This window comes from Cyrtonyx montezumae, unplaced genomic scaffold, assembly GCF_038088225.1.
Source record: "Cyrtonyx montezumae isolate F1298 unplaced genomic scaffold, pur_monq_1.0 scaffold_30, whole genome shotgun sequence".
In the NCBI taxonomy this organism is placed as follows: domain Eukaryota; kingdom Metazoa; phylum Chordata; class Aves; order Galliformes; family Odontophoridae; genus Cyrtonyx; species Cyrtonyx montezumae.
In genome coordinates, this window is record NW_027072035.1 from 8903897 (window position 1) to 8920773 (window position 16877).

General features: G+C 40.0%; 1 protein-coding gene across 1 annotated transcript in view; it reads left to right on the forward strand.

The window, feature by feature from the left end:
- CAMK4 (calcium/calmodulin dependent protein kinase IV) overlaps positions 1 to 16877 on the forward strand; it is a 142955-nt gene that overhangs the window by 81091 nt on the left and 44987 nt on the right. The window contains exon 5 of the mRNA XM_065744144.1: positions 14094 to 14166. Within this exon, the coding sequence (XP_065600216.1) occupies positions 14094 to 14166 (73 nt within the window). The remainder of the gene's footprint in view (positions 1 to 14093; positions 14167 to 16877) is intronic.

Here is a 16877-nt window from a genome sequence, read left to right on the forward strand (position 1 = left end):
AAAGCATTGGAAATGCTGTACAGAATCCTACACAAAAAGTTGCAGAAGCTACTGAAGGAAAAGGTGAATTGGGCCAATTAGCAGAAGTGGAGACCATTTGGCTGGTTTTAGACATTGCTGAATGAGAGAAGTGGTCAGTGCGCTATCTCTACACTAATTCTTGCATGGTGGCAAATGCCCTGTGGGAGTAGTTACAGTACTGGAAGCAAAAGAGCTGAGCATCAAGGATGAAATGCAGCATATTGGCTTGGGATTGAGGGTTGGACTTGATCATGGGCACTATTGCACAGGTTATCCATGAGTGTGAAATGTGCTGTAATTAAGCAAGCAAAGTGGATAAAGTCTCTTTGGTATGGAGGACAGTGGATGGCTGAAATATAAATAATGGGATGCTTGGCAGGTGGATTGTATCACGCTCCCGCAAACATCATTCATAGATTCATAGATACAGTAGGTTGGAAAGGATCTACAAGATCATCTAGTCCAACCATCCTCCTATCACCATCCCTACCCACTGAACTACTAAATCAAATCCCTTAGCACCTCATCTAAACGCTTCTTGAACAGCGCTAGGGATGGTGCCTCAACCACCTCCCTAGGCAGGCCATTCCAGTGCCTGACCACTCTTTCAGAGAAAAAATGTTTCCTCAGGTCTAATCTAAATCTTCCCCGGCGCAACTTGTGGCCATTCCCTCTTGTCCTGTCATTAGTTATCAGGGAGAAGAGGCCCACCCCCTCCTCACCACAACCCCCCTTCAGGAAGTGGTAGAGTGCAATAAGGTCTCCTCTGAGCCTCCTCTTCTCCAGACTAAACAATCCCAGCTCCCTCCGCCGCTCCTCATAAGACTTGTGCTCCAGACCCCTCACCAGTTTTGTTGCCCTTCTCTGAACACGCTCCAGGGCCTCAATGTCCTTCTTGCAGTGAGGGGCCCAAAACTGAACACAGTACTCGAAGTGCGGCCGCACCAGAGCTGAGTACAGGTGGATGATCACCTCCCTGCTCCTGCTGGCTACACTATTTCTAATACAGGCCAGGATGCCGTTGGCCTTTTTGGCCACCTGGGCAAACTGCTGGCTCATGTTAAGCCGAACATTAACCAACACCCCCAGGTCTTTTCCCTCTATACAGTCTTCAAGCCATTCTGCCCCAAGCCTATAGCATTGCATGGGGTTATTGTGGCCAAAGTGCAGGACCCAGCACTTGGCCTTATTAAATCTCATCCCATTGAGCTCAGCCCAGCTATTCAGCCTATCCAGATCCCTCTGAAGGGCCTCCCTACCCTCAGGCAGTTTGACACATCCTCCCAACTTGGTGTCATCTGCAAACTTACTGAGGGTACACTCAATCCCCTCGTCTAGGTCATCAATAAAGATATTAAACAAGATGGGCCCCAATACCGACCCCTGGGGGACTCGTTACAGGACGCCAGCTGGACTTAACTCCATTAACCACTACCCTCTGGGCACGGCCCTCCAGCCAGTTCTCCACCCAGAGAAGAGTGAACCTGTCCACACCACGGGCTGCCAGTTTCCTCAGGAGAATACTGTGGGAGACCGTGTCAAAGGCCTTGCTGAAGTCCAGGTAGACTACATCAACAGCCTTTCCCTCATCTACCTGTCTAGTCACCCAGTCATAGAAGGAGATGAGGTTGGACAAGCACAACCTGCCCTTTGTGAACCCGTGCTGGCTGGGTCTGATCCCCTGGTTGCCATGGACGTGCTGTGTGATCTCCCTCAAGACCATCTGCTCCATAACTTTCCCTGATACCGAGGTCAGGCTGACAGGCCTGTAGTTCCCCGGGTCTTCCTTACGGCCTTTCTTGTAGATGGGAGTCACATCAGCAAGCCTCCAATCTTGTGGGACCTCTCCAGATAACCAGGAATGCTGATAGATGGCAGAAAGTGGCTTGGCAATCACCTCTGCCAGCTCCCTCAGCACCCTTGGGTGGATCCCATCTGGCCCCATGGACTTGTGGCAGTTCAGATGGAGGAGTAGATCTCTGACCATCTCTGCTTGGATCACAGGGGGTGCATTATGCGCCCCGTCCCGGACTTCCAGGTCAGGGCAAGTACCCTGTGGACAACTGCTCTGTCTATTAAAGACAGATGTGAAGAAGGCATTGAGAACCTCAGCCTTTTCCTAATCATCTGTGGTTACATTCCCTGCCTCATCAAGTAAAGGAGAGAAATTTTCCTTAGTTCTTCTCTTGCTGTTTATATATTTGTAAAAGGGTTTTCTGTTCTCCTTTACAGCAGTAGCCAGTCTAAGTTCAAGCTGGGCTTTAGCATTTCTAACTTTCTGCCTGCAAATCTTGGCCAGTTCTCTGAGAGGGACCTCAGAGAGCATCTAGTTCCAGCTCCCTGCTGTGGAGAGGACTGTCAACCACTAAATGAGGCAGTAGATCAGGCTGCACAAAGCCTGGCTTTGAACACCTCCAAGAATGGGGCATCCACAGCCTTATCTGGGCAACCTGTTGCACCACCTCACCACTCCCTGAGTAAAACATTTCTCCCTAACATCCAATCAAAATCTCCCATCTTTTACTTTAAAACAGTTCCTTCTTGTCTTGCCTTTGTCTACCTACGTAAAAAGTTGATTTCCCTCCTGTTAACAAACTCCCTTTAAGTACTGGAAGACTGCAGTGTGGTCCCCCTAGAGCCTTTTCCAGGCTGAACAAGCTCAGCTTTCTCAGCTTTTCTTCACAGGGGAGATACTCCAGTCTCTGATAACCTCTGTAGCCCTCTTCTTGACCTGTGCCAAAAGCTCAACACAAGATAAGTTCAAAGAAAAATATCAGTTGTATATCTCAGTTGGCATGACTGTATCAAGTTGAGGGGATTTTTTGGCTGTTGTATTTTTAGAAGTCTGTTTCCAAGACTAAATAAATTACTTTGTAAGTCCTGTACAGACATGCTGAGCCCAGTGAATGCAACTCTGAATTGGAGAAGTTTGCCTTCCAACCCCTAATTATCTTTGTTGCCCTCTGCTGGACTCTCTCGAGAAGTTCTCTTTCTTTCTTGAGCTGGGGAGCCCAGAACTGGTCACACAGCACTTCAGATGTGTGCTCACCAGAATGGAGGAGAGGTGGAGAATCACCTCCTTCAACCTGCTGGCCACACTGTTTTTAGTGCACCCCAGGATGCCATTGGCATTCTTGGCCACAAGGACATGCTGCTGCCTTATGGCCAACCTGTCATCCACCAGGAGCTTTTTAGAACTCCTTTCCAGTTGGTCAGCCCCTAACCTGTACTGATGTGCCCCCCAAAAGGAAGAACTCCACCCTTGCCCTTGTTGAGCCTCATAAGGTTCTGTTCCACACAACCTTCTGATGTGTCAGTGTGTCAGCTTTATATCATCAGCAGACATACTCAAGGTTCATTCTATCCTTTCATCATGGTCACTGGTGAGGATGTTAAAGGAGATTGGACCCTGTTCTAACCCCTTGGGAGTGCCACTAATTTCAGGCTTCCAAATAAACTCTGCACATCTGATCACAGCCCTCAGCCAGTCAGCCAGTTCTCTCAATCCACTTCACTGTTCACTAGTCTAGCTCACACTTCCTGAGCTTGTCTGGGGGGTTATTGTGGGAAACATGTCAAATGCGCTGCTGAAGTCAAGGTAGATGGGCCTAGTAGGTGTAAATTAAGTGATATTCTGGTCTCCAGCCCAGTTCTGGCACACATGACTTTATTTAAAGTTGTCTGCCCCTTTTCTTTTGTCCCTGTATATTTGAATCAATTATGCATGCTTGAAAAACATTTTAAACTGTGGCATTGTAACAGAGGCTTAGAAGAGTACTATGATACTGCTTAGTCTCCCAGTCCAGTTTGTCCTACAGTTAGTCTGTGTTTCTCACACTGCCCTGATACTGATACCAGTCCTCACTGCAGCCAGGAAAGGATATTACTGAAAGAACCATAAACTCAGAAGTAGCACAACTGTTAAAATGCATGATAGAGTGATCATGACAAGATTCACCCCTCATGTCGCCATCTACAAGAGTGGTCCTTCTTGAAAGAATCTTGTCTTCACCCCACTTGTGGATACGAAATTGCAGGACATGAAGCACAGTGACAGGAGAAGATCATATTTAGTCTCTTTCTCACAATTTCCATCTTACATCAACTTCTTTGGAAGAGTATCACAGGTTTTAGACCAATTTTATATGAAGAGTTTGAGTGATGGAAAGAAATAATTTGGTTTTACTATGTTTCTGGATGGCATCATGTCATGCACACAAAATAAAGTAATAAACTTTCTGTGATTACTTTTAAAAGGTAGACGTGTAGTCAGAAAGCTTTTCTTTTTTTCCTTTTCTCCATTTGAAAGAAGAAGGATAAAGTAAGAATTGATGGAATCAATCCTCCAACTACTTTTAGGTAGATGGGGCTGAATTCTAGTTCAAATGAATTAAATCAAATGTTTTAGTATGAATCAAAGATTTCAGTAGAAAAAAAGATTAAATTCAATGACCACGAAAGAATGTAGAATGACTTCACACCATAAAAACTGATGTAGGTTTCCTGTTAAAAATTAGACTTGACTTATTTATATAAGCAAATTGTTCAAGATTGTTTTTAATACACTTCTACTATGACTAAGTAAACTTAGGTTGTTCCAAGACTTGATTATATATGTAGTCACTCTTCTCACTTTATTATGTTAACCCCTTTGATTATAATTTCTTCAATTTTCATTACAGTTCTTTTCTTTTGGAATAATGATGATTATTCCTAAGGTTGATTCAGTTACATTTTTCTCTTGCCTCTTTATTTTGCCCTCTGTCCCTTCAATATTCTTTAGTTAAATGAAATTGTTTTATACTTCTAAGTTTGATTTTCTCTTCTATTCCATGCTGCGTTTAATCAGATTTTTGATTCCTTTTTGATATGGTTTTCTTCTATCATTTAAACTCTTAACTGTGACAGGTCTCACAGAACAATGAAGTCTGGTTTCTGGCCTTTATGAACTGTCTCTTTTTGAAGTTAATCTTTCTCATTCAGATTTTACTGATATTTATTGATTTGCAGCAAAATCACTTTTCCAAATATTAATTTCAGAAAAAAACCCAACAAACTTTAAAAGAAAATACCAAAGACTGATTTCATTTTGCTCAGAATATATGAAGATTGATAACAATAGCTTTCATTAACTTCTTTCTTTTTTCAGGATTGATATGATTGTGACAGTCCTTATGTGTTCCTTGTCTGTACTTGGTCATCATGACTGCAGGCTCTCTTATTTCTTCATTTTACCGTTGAGTACACCAGCCATTGTCTCAAAATATTGTTTAGGGATGAAGGTCTCTCAACTCACTTTCATTTCGCATTTAATACAATTTCCTCTGAAATTTAGATTTAAGTTAGTACTATCCTCCTGCATGGAGTGTATGCTACCAAAAATAAGATTTTTTTTTTTTCTAGAGAGCTTGTTTTTTTAAGAGGTGCTGAAATGATTAGCTCTTGTAATCAAAATTTCCTAAAGCTTCTAGTTTCTGCATGCGGAAATAAGAATTGCCAAAGACTTCAGCTGTCACAAAAATGTGACTCTTATAAATTTGTGGCAGAGTAGCATCTTTTGTTTGTTTCTGATGTCAGGTCTCATTAATTGGTGTCAGTTCAGCTTGTCTTTTGGACACGAGCCACAGCCATGCTTTGGACTGTATTTCACATGAACAAGATAATATCCCCTCACTCAAGGTTAGCAAAAAACAAAAAAAGTCTGTCTGTCTTGACTTATCCAAATGCACCCTATTCAGTGAAAAGCAGAATGAAAGACACACAAATTGGCTCTGGTGAAAGAGCTCAGTGAAGTAATAACAGCTCATTTAGTGTCTCTTGATTTCTACTGCAGCAATAATTAAAAAAACAGTAGTTTACAGAATAAAGAGGTGTGTGTTGTTGCTAATTTGTAGGCTTTATAATTTACTATTTCCTTCCTGTTCAGAGTTGTAATAATACCTTTACACCTGACACTGTCATAATTACTCTTTAAGTCAGTCAAACTCTAGCAGACTATGATATTCTCTTCAAGAGAAGAGAAAATAATTTTTGGAAATGGTTATAATATAAAATACACCTCACGATGTAGTCAGTGTATGCACTTAGAATTGGATGAAACATCAGAGAACACACAGCTTTATGTATGAATAAATGACTTGAGCTATGATGATGGTGCAACTATAATAATGGTTGGCATGATGCCACTCTATAAATGTGACCCGATAAAACATTATAAAATACCTGGCTCTTATCTTGTGGAAGCCTCTTTAGCTAAAACATTTTCATTTAAAATATCCTTTTGCTTTTTTTGTTATCACTCAAGATAACTTGGCAGGAATTGTTGCCACGAATTTGTCTTCCTGTGTCACTAACATACTTGGGAAAGGGGACAGTCCTGCTGAAGGGAGTGCAACTTGGTGCCTGCAAAGCTCTTGAGTTTTTAAGTGGCATCAGTATAGTCTGCTTGTGATTTCAGCATCACTGGCAAATATGTTCTTTCTGCCACAGCCTCATCACTATAATATAGTCTTAACCTGCGTGCTAGAGAAATGAGAAAAGATGCCTCTTAATTTAGATATGAACATTTTCTCAATTATTAACAAATTTATCATTTATATTTGTTTGAAATGTATAGGTTTTGATAGCTCTGTGCAGGTGGTGATATATATAACAGCTTCTGTAGCTGTATGTGTACAGGAAATCTGACAGACCCAAGAGCTCACTGTGTTTCCTGTGCCTTGATTCAAGACATTTCCTGAAATTATAAAACAGGATGTGAGTGCTTTCTACATTTGTTGTTTTTATTGCTTCTTGTATTTACTTTATGACTGAAGTACAAAGGGAAGCCAAAAAGGTTTAGGAAGTACAGTTATCCGTATTATTTAGGGCACCAAAATGCTTGTCCTAAACAACAAGTAAATTGATCTTAATGATGAAAGCCTGAAAAGCAAATCCTCTTCAGAAAGTGTAATGCTGTGGTCAGTGTTGAAGCTTAACTGATGGAGGAAGGAGTGTATTACACATCCAGGCTGTAAGAGCTGGCAGAGTGGAGCCATAATGCTTATAATGTATAATTCCTTATTTAGCTCAGAGGATTTTTTAGTTCTGTGTATGCCATAGAAATGCTGATCAGAAAGTAGAAATGTGGAAAACAAACATTAGTACCTGTTACAATAAATGTATAATCTTCCCCCAAATTCTCCTGTATGGAACATTTTTGTAGTAACTACCTCTCATTATTATAATGATGGAAGAAAAACAGTTTTTCTAAATAACTAGAGTGCTGTATTTCATTTCTAAACAAGGTACTAAAGGAAAATGTCCCAGAGTCAGGTTCAGAGCCATTTATGTGTTTCTCCTTATCCTTCTTTGTACTGAAGCAGACAGTTTTTGGTATTAGCAACAGCAACAGCTATTCTGTAATGAATTATGAAAGCAGTCATAAAATAAGGGAAAATCAGCAAACTGAATTTGAGCTATAATATTTGCATATTTGCATCAATGCAAATATTATATATTATTAAGAAATAATAACTTTTATAATTAAAAGAATAAAGAAAATTAAGAAAAATACATCAATAGTTAAAGAGGAGGCTATAGTTTTTAACTAAACAAATGCATCAAAACAGCAAGAAGAAATCATCTTAGTAGAGGTATGGGCCAGTTTATGAAACACTCACTGAGGTGTTCTTTGTAGAAAACTTTTTCACTATTGAAAAGACTGATGTCATCTTCTTTCCTTGTTCCTGACTAATTTTCAGGCCTACTTTACCTTGTAGAAGTACATCAATTTTATTTTGAAATTATCTTTACATAAGGATTAAGTGAATATGTACAGAGAAAATCTCCATGGCAACCAGAGAATTTTAGATAAATGAACATTCATTATATAAAATCAAACATTTAAATAATCAGCACATACTGCCATTTAAATTGATTTTGTATTTATATAAGCAAGTATCTCACTAGTACTGTATGTGATGTAATGGGATGTAGACCACCAGAAACATAGTACAGGAATGTGATATAAAAGCTAGCCAGGCCTAAGAAGATAGGCCTAAGAGCAGTAATATTTTTTTCTGATATTGTGGTATTTATAAAGAATGATCAAAAAAGCAAATGTAAGCTTAGCATCAAGAAATAAGGAGAAATAATGTTGGAAGCTGGTAAAGTAGTAGAAAGTAGAAGTGATTTTTTTTTTCTTTTGGGCAGCTTAATGTATTTACAGGCATTTGAAAGCTAAATTACCTATTTCTAGATTTACATAATACTAAAATAGAAGCAACTCTGCAGCTTTGATAAATAATGTTTGTAGTAACAATATCTGGAATTGGCTAGAGTTTGCAAAATTTGGAGTAAATGTTTAGATTGCTTTACATAAGAGTTAACTGTACATATCTATCTGAGGTGAAGGAAGCAAGAGATGGACTTTCTATGCTGAGATTTCAGGCTCAGGATGGAGGTTGGGCAGTGTGGCCTGTGTAGGAAGGAAGCAGGGAATTAAAGCTAAGAATAGGAGAGCATGCCAGTATGGAGATTGGAGGAGGAAAAGGTCAGTTTGTTAAAGTGGGTAAGATTTACTTGGTCACCAAGATTTACAAAAACAGCTTCTGTTCAAAATTGCAGTGATATTCTTTGCAATGGATTTCTCTTGCTAAGAAAAGTGAACAGAAAGAGGAAGAGGCTTTCAGGTATCTGGTATAGAAACCAATCTTTGTGCATTTTGGCTCCTCCTCAGTATTGCTTCTTCCACCTGCTAGTACTCAGAATCACATTTCAGCAGCAGCTGCTGCTGTGAAAGACTGGAGATCTCCCTGAGTCTGCGCTGCCTTAGGAAGGATGCCCAGCCCCAACTTGTGCCTGGCTTGGACCTCACTGGAGTTCCAGCAGCCACCCTTGTCCTGTCCTTCCATGATAAAATGTTCACTTTTTTGTTTCTGTGGGAGGTTGATACTTGAGCTTGTTGCTTAATGTGCTTGTCACTAATCTCCAGATGCCTGTGCTCCAGTGAACTGCTCAACTGTGTATCAATATAATTCTAATTCTGCACTAAAACTTGTTATTAAAATGATATATCAGGATTCCTCAGCTCTTTTCTCATTGATTCTCAGCTCAAACATAGTAAGTTTAGGTGGACTATGCTCCTACTCTTATTTTATTTCCATCAGTAAGAGAGTATCAGCAGAGTAAATGGGGACATGCCTTGATTGTAATGCCCTCTTGCTTTCAGTGGCTTCATAAGGATGTGGTGAATTAAAACTCAGTCACAAGTAATAGGGAGAGTGTCACAACAGGAGTAAAATCCAGTTTGTGTTCTTCCCAACTTAATCTGTAGGCTGCAGACTTGTGAACATCTGTGGAAGTCTGTGCCACTGCTGCAATGAAGATGTGCATAATGAAGGAGACATAAGCAGCAGAGGAAGCTTCTCTTTCATAGAAGAGTAGCACTAGAGATACCTAGAGGCTACACTACAGAGAGCCCACAGAACTACAGTGTCTATATTGTTAGGAGCCTCACAATACTGGGAGAGAAGAGAAAGGATACAAAGACTAGGTGGGAGCTAGCAAGCATCACTGCAAATTATTGAACACTTCAATACATATATTGTCTTGATGATCAGGTGAAAGCTGACAAATTTCATCTGTCTGCTACGCAGAAGAGAGAACAGATCACAGGAAGAAGGCTGCACCCTTTCTGCAGGCTGCTTTCGAGTTTGCATGGCAGCGTGCCACTATAGCTGGTTTTGCTCAGTCCTGCATTTTATAGTTGGGCACCAGCATCCCCAGTTGCCCTACAAAGAAGCTGTGAGGGGAGGCCTTTTAGAAGTGCTTCTCTGCTGTTTATCCTGTTCCACAGCTTGTGCTCTAAATATACTTTCTTGTATTCGCACAGTTCTCCTTACAGCAGCAGAAGGATTTGTCTCAAATTCATTAATTCATTTGGCCTTTTGGGAGACCTTCAACTTGATGTGAATCCTTGTGTACTCTGTTAGATGTTTCTGGCTGTGTACTATCAACAAATTTCAGTAAATGTGTTTTACTGTTTACTTATTGTTTATCACAATAAGAATAAGAACATTTCTATCATAGGTATGATATTTTTTGCTTTCTCTAGAGTGTCATAATCAATTTGAAGGGCTATCTTAAATTTTCTGAATGTTTGTGCTACCAAATTTATAATTTTTCCAACCTATTTTTTCTTGAACCTTGAAATAGCATTTCTGTATACCTCTTTCTCAATTTCCTTCTGACTTCCTCCCACTTCTTCTTTCAAGCAGTGGCCTACCTGACTTTGAATTAACATATCAAAGACAGGAATTAATTAGCTCCTTGCCATTAATGTTCTTGTCGTTCTGTCCTATCAATGACGGTTTACTTTTTCTTCATCTGAGTATTTCTTACAGACAATTCTGTACGCAAAGTATAAATAATTTTTTAATTTCCATAATAACAGAGTAAGACATTCCTGCAGTTATCCTTCCCTTTATGGAAAGGAAGGGCAATGATTCAGTGTCAGTCTGAAAGCTGAAATTGAAAAATCCTTTCAAAGAAGCTTCACTGGCTTCAGGTAGGAGTGTTATGATAATAAAGCAGTGTCACGCCTACCATTTGTCTTATGTAAACTATTGCATGGAGAATACAGAAGATAGATAGGTAGATATGTCTTCACTGATGGTCAGGCTCTCCATGTCTGCCACGACTCTGAACCTGTAGGTGTGGGTAATAGGAGCAGATTATGTCCAGCTGTAGCAGTGGAAGAAGTCTGAGACCTCCTCATGAAACTGAATGTATATGAATTCATGGGGCCAGATGATATGCATCCCAGGGGCTGAGAGAGAAGGCTTATGTGGTTGCCAAGCTGCTCTCCATCATATTTGAAAATCATGGCTATCAGGTGAGATCCCTGGTGACTGGAAGAAGGGAAACATTACATCCAGTTTAAGAAAGGGAGAAAGGATGACCCAGGGAACTACAGGCTGGTGAGCCTTACCCCTGTGCCTGGGAAGATCATGGAGCAGATCCTCCTGGTTACCATGTTAAGGAACATACAAGATGAAGAGGTGATCTGAGACAACCAGCATGGCTTCACCAAGGGCAGATCTTGCCTGACCAATCTGGTGGCCTTCTGTGATGGAGTGCACATCGGTGGACAGAGGAAGGGCTATAAATGTCATCTAACTGGACATGGTCCCTCACCACATCCTTCTATCTAAATTGGAAAGATATGGATTTGAGAGATGGACTGTTCAATGGATTAAGAACTGGTTGGCTGGTCACAGCCAAATGATTGTGATCAACGGTTCTATGTCTGGGTGGAGGCTGGTCAAGAGTGGTGTCAAGCAAAGGTTGGTCTTGAAACCAGTGCTCTTCAACATCTATATCAGTGATGTAGACGATGGAGTTGAGTGCATCCTCAGCAAGTTTGCAGGTGACACCAAGCTGAGCAGGGCAATTGATACACTGGAGGGAAGGGAAGCCGTCCAGAGGGACCTGAGCAGGCTGGAGAAGTGGGCCTGTGTGAACCTAATGAGGTTCAACCGGGCCAAGAGCAAGGTGCTGCAATTGGGCTGGGGCAATACCAGGTATTTGTACTGACTGGAGAAGAACTCCTGGAAAGTATTCCTGCAGCGGAGGACTTGGGGGTCCTGTGGATGAAAAGCCGGATGTGAGTCAGTAGTGAACACTAGCAGCCAAGAGGGCCAACTGTATCCTGGGCTGCACTGAAAGGGGTGGCCAGCAGGAAGACTGTGCCCCTCTACTCAGCTCTTGTGAGGCCTCATCTGGAGTACTGTGTCCAGGCCTGGGACCCCCAGCACAAGAAAGATGCAGAGGTCTTGGATAGGTCCAGAGAAGGGCCACTAAGATGATCAGAGGGCTGGAGCACCTCTCCTGTGAGGAGAGGTTGAGGGAACTGGGCTTGTTTAGCTTGGAGAAGAGAAGGCTCTGGGGAGACCTCATTGCGGCCTTCCAGTACTTGAAGGGAGCCTGTAAACAGGAGAAGGAAGGCCAGTTTATGCAGGTTGATAGTGACAGGACAAGGGGGAATAGTTTTAAACTAAGACAGGGGAGATTTAAGTTAAATATTAGGAGGAATTTTTTCACTGAGAGGGTGGTGATGCACTGAAACAGGTTGCCTAGAGAGGTTGTGGATGCCCCTTCCCTGGAGGCATTCAAGGCCAGGCTGGATGTGGCTCTGGGCAGCCTGCTGTAGTGGTTGGAAATGCTGCCCACAGCAAAGAGGGTTGAAACTAGGTTCATAGGTTCATTAGGTTGGAAAGGACCTACAAGATCACCTTGTCCAACCATCCTCCTATCACCATCCCTACCCACTGAACTACTAAATCAAATCCCTTCATCTAAACGCTTCTTGAACAGCGCTAGGGATGGTGCCTCAACCACCTCCCTAGGCAGGCCATTCCAGTGCCTGACCACTCTTTCAGAGAAAAAATGTTTCTTCAAATCTAATCGTAAATCTTCCCCAGCGCAACTTGTGGCCATTCCCTCTCGTCGAAGATCTCTAGGTGTCTTTGCGGTCTTTTTCAACCCAGGCCATTCCATCATTCTTGGATTCTATCATCCCCCACCGTTATTACAGGACCTAAACTGCAGGAGTCTTCTTTAAGTACTTGTCTTTATTACGTAAAAGCTGATTTTCAGTTTTAAATCAGTGCCCATAAAAATACATATTTATTATGAATATGTATGTCTTATTTCATTTACTGCTGTTACAGAAGATTAAACTTTCTGCTTGCTACATTATCATTAAGAGTTGTGTTTTTATTATCGTCTATTTTCTAGAATTTTGAAAAAAGAGAAAATTAACTGCATGTGACATGAGGAATAATTGGCTTGCTAGTGCATGACACTCACATGTAGCCTAAGCTGGTGAGCCATGTGCATCACACAGAAGTTCTACAGTTTTCTTGTGTTGCTCTTCTAAAATATGGGCCCACACTTCATTGCATCTATTTGCTGTAAATTCACAATAGTTTCGTCTTCAGCATCTGTGCCCTTCTTCCACTGAATAAGTGTGAATAACAAAAACAGTATCCTACCAATACCGATATACTGTTACCTGAGTTAGGTTGGTCACAAAGTAAACTTTGCATTGTTTTACCTTTGTGTTGGTATGATATAAAAACAATTGAATTGAAATAAAAACAGAGGAAAAAAGAAGATTTTCTTGATCTTCAGAGCTCAGAAGTGTAATGGAACTCATCAAATGCTCATTATGATCAGAGCATTTACAGGCTCACAGTTTTGTGTGTCATTTATACTAAATAAGTTTAACATACTAGCTATTTACATTAAGAAAAATAAATAATATTTCATATCAGTTTTAATGAAGCAGAATTTTTTTGATGGCAGAGCCCTTCTGATTTACTACTGAATGGGGAAGAATAATAGTTATTCAGCCCATGATATAAAGGGATAATTTCAATTTAATATGTTTTCACACTGTTTTTTCTAAATAATCCAGTTCTGTATAGACATGGCATAATGCTTTTCTGCCATAAACCCCATTTTACCCCATTTATGTAAATGGGGTAAAAAACGTAAGTATAGATGCAAAAAACAAAAACAAAAAGCCATTTCTAAAGGATTCATAATTTTATCTGAACGCATTTTCTATTTCTTCAATTTTAGAAAACTGCAAAACTTTTCAGTTGAATGTGTGCAGTTCCTTGTCAGGTACCATTTTGTCACACTGCCCCTCTGCTGTCATCTGTATCATGGCAACAAAATGAAACAGAATATTGGTGGGAAGGTTTAATTTTACTGTCGTACCACCAATATCTGCCTCTGTCACTGTGAACCATCATAATAAAATAGGAGGCATTACTTTTGGAGTAGCCCTCATATTACCATCTCACTGATTTGATACTTTAACTCCATCTTTTCATTTAAGTGGAATCAGTGATAACCTGAATTGCAGAAGAACTATTTTCTGTGCTTTACAGGGGACTCCGTACTCCTCGGAGTATTTGAATTTGTTTTCTCACTCATTTTTCAAAATAAGCTTATGCCTGCAGAGTTATTTATCTAATGCATAATTTTGAACACAATTTTTCTCGCTACTTCTTTTGTAGGATTGTGGAAAAGGGTTATTACAGTGAACGAGATGCTGCTGATGCTGTCAAACAGATCCTGGAGGCCGTTGCAGTGAGTATTATTTAGCCTTATATGCTCAGCACCTTTCACCCATGAGCATGAAAGAAATGGGAATTCACTGGAGCTTGTCTCCTTCCTGTGATTGTATTTGTATTGGCTTTTTTTAAGGTAGTGGCACTTTGAAAGGCAAGAAGTGACATAAGATGGCAGTCAGCAATATAGTTAGTGTTCTAAGTTGTCTCTTAACAGTGAAGTGTATGCTGTGTCCAGTCTTGAAAACCTGTGGTGTTCAGCATTGATCATTTTAGCTCTGAAATGCAGTCTGGAATTATTAACACTCACGTAGCTTCCTATTCAGTTTTTACAGACTATGTCCCAGTGATTTATTTGGAACCTTAAAAGAGAGAGGGCATTACTTTTCTCTCAACATAAATTGACCGATTGTATTAGATGATGTAAAAAGCAACAGGAATTTAAGTCCAAGATGCCTGCAGAATATTGTCATGAAAGTAGTTATTTTTCACTTGCAGTTGTTGCTTGAAGGTGATCAGTCTAAGTTTAAACACTGTGCAGAAGCAATAAACACAAGAAAAGAAAGATAAATCACATGAAAATGTAATAATTATGGGGATGCTGGATAGTGTGGGCTACATATCCAACTGAAACTTAATTCTTACTGTTCATCAGATTGCACATGTACAGAATCACAATGATATTGAAAAAAGGCCTAGTAATTTGTACAGTTCCTAATACAGCTTTTCCTCTTAAAAAAAAAAAGAATATTTGTACTATTTCACTTGCTGTCGTGTAACAAAAGAGGTAAAGATGTTTGAATCAACAAGTTGAAGGTTCCTAATGGCTGCATAAAGTATTTCAGCACATTATTTGTATTTCTTTGTAACTTGTAATTCTCACATTCAGTTCCACACCAGCAGTTCACCAAATGGGCAATTATGTGCTGGAAATAATAAATTAATTTGTTGAATTTCTAGTCTGTAAACCAGCATTGATCACTTCCAGTACAAAAGAAGGTGGGCATGTTGGACAAGGAGAGACAGTTCAGTTGGGACATGCAGACGTTTTCAGACAAACTGTAAAATGAAGGCTATTTTACCCTGTGACAATAAGAAGCTAGTAAGGGTTAAGAACATAGGGATACTAAAGGTTTTGCCCACTGCGTCTGACTTCAGAGTCACAGCAGCAGCTATTTCAGATTGTGGCACCATGAGGTAGGCTGCAGAATCTATTTGGCATGAAGCAGTCAACTAGCAGAACAGCTGCATAAATCTTGGAACAGAAATGCACTCACCCCTATGCAATTAGTGCAGATGTGAATGACTTTGAGTGTATTGATAGAATGTGGGACACTTCAAACAAAAACAAACAAACAAACAAAAAAAAAACAGCTGTCAATGGTGTGCAAAGGAGAGGCCAGTCTCAATGACTAGGAGTGGAGAATATGGTAGTGGTGAGGTTGGATCTGTATGGACTGTCAGAGAAGGTATTTTGTCAAAGGAACTTTACACAGGACAGGACCAGGGCGAGAACTGTCCTCTGTTTAAAGTACCTAGTAATGAAAAATTAATGTGTAGTCTAAATTATATGTTTAAAGCACAGCATAATGCAGTTGTATTCTTAAAATGAAGTTTAATTATTAAGGCCATTTTTTTTCTTCCATTAGGGTAGTTCTCCATAATTTGTCATTCTTCTAATTAAGATTATAATTATGTTTTGCTGGAAGATGGTTGGGAATATGTTCCAGTTCTCTATTTTAAAAGTCAGGAACCAGATAAGATCTTCAGCTTGTATAAATTGTTGTAGCTTAGCTGAGATTAGTGGAACAGACCAAAAAAATGGCTTTCACACGAGCATGCAGTTGCTTAATTTTGAATTTTACAGAGGATGGTGCTATATGTCTAGTTAGAAGGATTGTCTTGACTTTGACACTAAGCATTGAAACCAAAGTTGTGAAAGCTGTGGGAGTTCCCAAACTGGGATCTTTGCATCCTAGATATACTAGTTTGAGGCTGTAAACTTGACGGAATGTCTTTTATGAGCAGAACTTGAGTTACTGTTAGGAACTGTCTGAAAAATACTACTGCAGAAGAGTAATATTTCTGGAATAAAAGAAAATGTATCCCTTAATCATTCTCAAAAACTAAGAATTGTACAGTCCCCTCAACAGACCATGCCAACTAATACCCTGCTTACACAGGTTAAGCATTTTGACTTCAGCAATTTTTTGAAATTGCTCTTAGCAAGAGAAGTATCAGCCTTCATATTGCTAAATTCTCTCAAACTAGCGTGCTTTTTTTTATAAGTCCCTTGTTAAGGACTGCTGTAATACTGGATCCATCCTCACAGTGTATTATTGACACCAATAGGGGGTATTGTCTCTTCAGTTTGAACAAAGGGTTTTCATAGACACTTTGTAAGTAGGTAATCAAATGTTAGGAGATTTGAAAAACATAAGTATTTTTGCTTAGTTTCTTTTGCAATTGTTAAACCAAATGGGATTATACTGTTGATTACAAAGAAAAAAAAAAAAAGCTTTTGAGTTTATCTGTTTCTTGTTGTACATGGGTACCTGAAAGCCCATCTCCAGCTGGCTTTCCAAGAATTTTGCAGGTAGTCAGAATGGCACACCAAAGATGAATCCCAATCTTCCAGGTCATAGACCAGCATAAAAAATACTGGTTCTCTCTTGTCTTAAGAACAGATACCAGTGCATACACACAGATATCATGAGGCCAGATACTCAC